This window comes from Anopheles darlingi, chromosome 3 (assembly GCF_943734745.1).
Source record: "Anopheles darlingi chromosome 3, idAnoDarlMG_H_01, whole genome shotgun sequence".
In the NCBI taxonomy this organism is placed as follows: domain Eukaryota; kingdom Metazoa; phylum Arthropoda; class Insecta; order Diptera; family Culicidae; genus Anopheles; species Anopheles darlingi.
The window spans coordinates 65,948,468-65,953,467 of NC_064875.1; the positions used below are offsets into that span (position 1 = coordinate 65,948,468).

The 5,000-nt window shown below is 46.2% G+C and overlaps 1 protein-coding gene across 2 annotated transcripts in view; it reads right to left on the reverse strand.

The window, feature by feature from the left end:
* The window catches only part of LOC125955253 (myosin heavy chain, non-muscle), a 34,639-nt gene that overhangs the window by 10,190 nt on the left and 19,449 nt on the right, over window positions 1-5,000 (reverse strand). For both annotated transcript variants that reach the window (XR_007469092.1, XM_049686301.1), the window contains exon 5: window positions 2,849-2,970. Coding sequence is in view for 1 of the 2 variants with exons in the window: in XM_049686301.1 (XP_049542258.1) it covers window positions 2,849-2,970 (122 nt within the window). In the remaining variant the exon portion in view is untranslated. The remainder of the gene's footprint in view (window positions 1-2,848; window positions 2,971-5,000) is intronic.

The following is a 5,000-nucleotide window of genomic DNA, read 5'->3' on the forward strand; positions in this document are numbered from 1 at the left end:
AACCGCGACATCACACCATATGGTGTCATGATAAGTGCTGACATTGTCAACCTATGATAGGGTTAGCTAAAGGCCTGTTGCAACTACAGCCAACCAGAGCATGCACGCGCGTGTGACCGGTATCTGGTTTATGTAATTCGTACCATATTGGGCAGAAGTCGATAGAATGGGATTAAAATACTTCGAGCAGCCTGGCATGCTTTAGTTTTACACCTTCAACTCATTCACCCTATTGCTGCCTGAACAGTGGAGACAGTGTCAGTGGAGCGCCTTTTATAGAAAATCATGTTTAAGTGGTTTATAGCTGTGGCCGTAAGCAGGTGGTGGGTGTGTTTCATATTTGCGGTTTCTATACACCCAATCGCTAGCCGATCGATCAGATATGATCGCGTTTCCCTATAGGGGGAAAGGTGTAACAGGCACCTCTGAATTTTATTTTTAACTAAACATTTAATCAATCTTTATAAAGCATACAGAAATAGATGGACCATCAATACCCATCCTCTATACTCCAATACTTGCATTTGAAAGGATCACACACGTGAGCTGCTGGAGCCGGTTTATCAGAGCTGCCCATATTCGTACCCTATAAAAGGATGCCACTGTGTAAAAAGCAAAGTAGCAATCATGGTCGGATGGCAGCAGCGGGCTAATGAATTTCGTATCGGTTTCGAGTTTTGATGAACATGTTTATGCCACCGCAATTGACCACAATTCGACGATTTATATCTCCATCTGCCGCGTTACACCGCATATGGTGCTTGCGATGGCGATGGAAACAAAACCAGTCCGTCTCGTCGTCCTGTCGTCAATTATATTTCATATTGCTGTCCCCAATTCGTTCGCTCGAACTTTATGGAGCCCGGCGCAATACAGAAGACGCTTAGCGGAGAGAGGATGGCAGGCAGAAGGGGAAGGCCGTGCGAGTTGCGCACGGTGGAGAAGGTCGGTCAACAGACTTACAGCGATGTCGGGGTGGCTACGGCGGCGAAGGCGACGTCGTCGTCGCCGTCGTGGTTTTGGAGATGTGTGTCATTTGGCTATTTCATCCAAATAAGGGCTTTTACGTTCGCAGTAAGATCCGGCGCGCCATTAAAAACGCAAACCTCCAAAAGACCCGCTGCTGCTGGTCCCCCTTGGGAGCAGATTGAGTGGCTACGATAACTGCATAACGCGGTACATATAAGCGTACGGGGTGGTGTTGTGCACCATGTGGAGTACAACCCCTGAACTGGCCGATCTTTGCGCGGTGATTTCAGGCTCCCACCGAACACACGCACAGTACACGGTATCGGTCTGTCTGTCTGTCTGCCAGCCTACAATCGGAGATTACGAATTTACGTCTCCGAAACGTGCGTTCGTTCAGTTTGATCCAAAAATGGTTATTCCAATATATATAAATATGTTAAAAAAAAAACAAGACTTTCGCATTAAAAAGCGAGGCTTTTTGCGCGAAGCTTCGCCACAAACAATGTTAACATCAGTTTTTGTGGCTGTAGCTGACATTCCCGAATTCCAAAAATGGTAAAAAAGGTTTCGTATCGCAAAACCAGAAGAGGATTACGTACGTAGCTGCTGCACCAATGATTTCAGATGAATGGAAATTCATCCTTACGTTTTACTATCTTACGGACATTCCAACAGGTAGATAGATACGATAAGCCAAGCATGGCTCTAAACCTAATCATGTTTTATCGGCGGAGATCAATAAACGATTGATCGTTTAATCTTGCGTGATGGCCATCTTTCACTTGGAATCAGTTCAAAGGATTCCAAAATTTATTTATCCTTGCAACAGCAGATTAACTGCTACTAATTGGAAACCACAACGCGCCGGACCAGTTTTTGACGCCAATACAGAACTTGAACTGTCTTAATCTAAATGTGCTAAAGCGCTAACAGGCATGCAATGGGCATTGATTTCTCGCCGCCCTTGCTCAGCACCGCCATCGACTACACATCAACAACATGTTGCTGAGTTGCGTGTTTACGCATCTTGTGAGTATGGCGTGTCGAGAGTGATTGATCTTCTCTTGCTTGCGCCCATGATTCTACGAGGTGCAAGCGAAGCAATTTTTTTTGCTCCTCAAACATACTGCTACCCTCTGTCTGCCTGCTTTCGCTTAAATGGCGTTCCATTTTCCCACACCTTAACAGTCGAGAGTAAGCGCGTGGAGCTGCTGGGTGGCTGCTGCCTGGCATCATTAGGATCTGCATGCATGCGGGCTAGGCAAATGTGTTCGCAGCCCACCCGCCATGCGTGCGTGCGTGCGTGCTGGCATGCTGCATGTCAGCTCTCGGTGTTTGGCGCGGTTCAAGTCGCGAATGGAGCGGGGGCAAATATCTCGATCACTTCCTTCCATTAGGCGCTAATTAACGATATTAATTAATGCCGTTCCGGTTGTATCGAGCGGGCGGTAGAAATGTAAGTGACAACTTGCACCCACCCACGTCGCGGATTGGCGTATTTGCGAATGATGGATTGAAATGATCGACACTCATCTACGAGCACAGCTCCTGCCTGTAAAGTGGAGCGCAGAACGCATGACGGGAAGCGAGTAAGAGCAACAAAACGGTTCCGATAGGAGATTTGCATTTCGTTGCAGATGCAATCGCCCAAGTGGGCGAAAGAAAATCTTAATACGAAAAGAGATTATCATGCATCCCTCACTCATCACATCTAGAAGCTGAATGCCGCTAAGCAGCAGCTGCAAAACAGATGAGATAACCACGTGCATCTCAATCGGAAATGGCTTTCAACAGGGTGGAAGCATTGAAGTTATGCGAAAAATTGCAATTAATACACCAATTAAAGCAACCATCGTCTACACTTTGCCAAGATACCTACCGCTACGGATCCCTTCGGTTTCGATGCCGCCACATAGGCTAAATACTGGATGACTTTTTTTGTATTTTCCGTTTTACCAGCACCAGACTCGCCGGTACACAGGATGGACTGATCTTCACGATCTGTAACGAAAAAAAAACAAAGCAAAACATATAGATTGTTACATTTGATGAACTTTTAAACAGATTTTGTTTCCGTTATATCGGGACGACAAGGCGCATTCAATGAGAGACAACGAGAAGCCAGACAACCATTGTTTCTCGTTTGTCGTTTACCTTGCAAGACCATGCAGACAGAGAACGGGTAAGATGATGCTGATGGAGATGTTACATTTCCAGTGTTTGCGTACGACATTCCGCTGGCACACCTGCACTCCTAGGGTATAACTTTGTTCTGGCTTTTGCGGTTTACGTTTCTCGCCTTCATCGCGTTCCTTGTTCATTGTGTTATCGCCACCCCTCACACAAGGTCGTCTCGGAAAGCCTCTATTTGTTGGCGGCGATAAATAGGCTAGCCAGCCAGAGAGCTGCAAATCCGACTAGACGAGTTGTTGATACAAATGAAACGGACAACTCAAATAGAGCTGGAGTTCATACTCCCATCGTAGCTTACTGCTGCGTTGATAGGTAAATGATGCAAGGTACTCAAACAATCACAGTAGTCCACCCAACCCAGTCTCTCTCACATTCTCTGCAAAGCTCTTTAATTCTATCCTGCGGAATGCATCATCTCCGCACGGAGCATTACGGCGTATTGTTTAATCTTGCCGTTAACCTTTCTCGTCACACTTGGTTGTCTACTACGTTTGACGTGTTTATTTTACACGTCATTGGTCACTTCTTCATTTGCCCATTGGATTTTCCTCTCTTGGTTTTTTTTTACTTTTATTCATATCTAAAAGACATCAGGCAGACCGCTGACTGGGCAGATGTTTTTTTTTATAACCCCGAAATTCACAAGCTGCCGAGTTCCGCAACTGCGCGGTAAAAAAATAAAAAAGATTCCTGCCTTGGCCACGAAAGCAGTAGCGCAGTGTAAGTGTCCAGGAGCGTGCAAAACATATGTTATACCGAGCACAACTTCATTGGCTCACCCATTCCCTCCATGCGGTGGCTCTTGGTGGCGTGTTAGGCCACCGTCGCCAGTCGGTCAGTGAGTTGCCTGTTTCCATAAAAGGCCATCTTCGCGTATGCAAAGTCACCCGTTTTTTTCAATGTTTTTCGATATTTGTTTCACTTTCCGCGCGACCTCATTAACCGGTCGCTGCGCTTGAAACGGCTGTATGAAAAACCATCGACCTACTTCTATCATCGTTCCTTCACCAGCATACACCGGAACCGGAGGGGCCTCCAAGGTGACACACAAATCGGAATGCACGATTTCCATATCCAGTAAAAATGTGTTTTTTTAAGCACACATACATTCCCTGAGGGGTTCTGACTTCGCGACTGGCGTATTGTCACGTATTTGATAATTTGAAATCGAATGCACTGGTAAAATCAGCGGATACTAGGATGGATTGAGTGTTGCAGAGCTTATCTGACACTTCGATGCTAATATGATTGCTTGCTCTGCAAACCCTTCAGCCGAGAGAGGCTTTGTATTTAACAATACAATTTACAATGGTTGTGTTTTATTGAAACAACAAAACTCTCTTTAGCGGTTATAAAATGCAAACACGACCCCAAATGTCATCATCGTCGGCCAGGCACAGCAAACAGTAGAGAGAAAAAGTGAGTTCGCTTTCAATACTACTGTATCCAACGTTACACCAAAAGCTAACATGAGTGTACGCAAAATGCTGGGTGGTCCTCTCGTTACTCATGCACAAGCTGCAACAGAACTAGCAGTGCATGTCGCACGATCAAAGACTACTATGATACAATCATTAGATTGCAACGCTCGTTCGCCGCTATGAAAGCGAAGTAACCGAAGAAAGTGAGAACGATGTTAGCGGAAGCGTATATACCGCTCAAGGTGCATCCATCTTAGGTGCTGCTGAGCGTCTCGCCGGAAACACGTGACGGAGCGGTTTTGGTGCGGAGCCAAGCACACGTAGCACCGCCGTGCATCCAAGCGGTGGAAGGCTGCATAGTTGAGCGATGAGTCAGTGACGTGAATGCCCGTCCATCTTTCTGAGAGCGTACGCTAA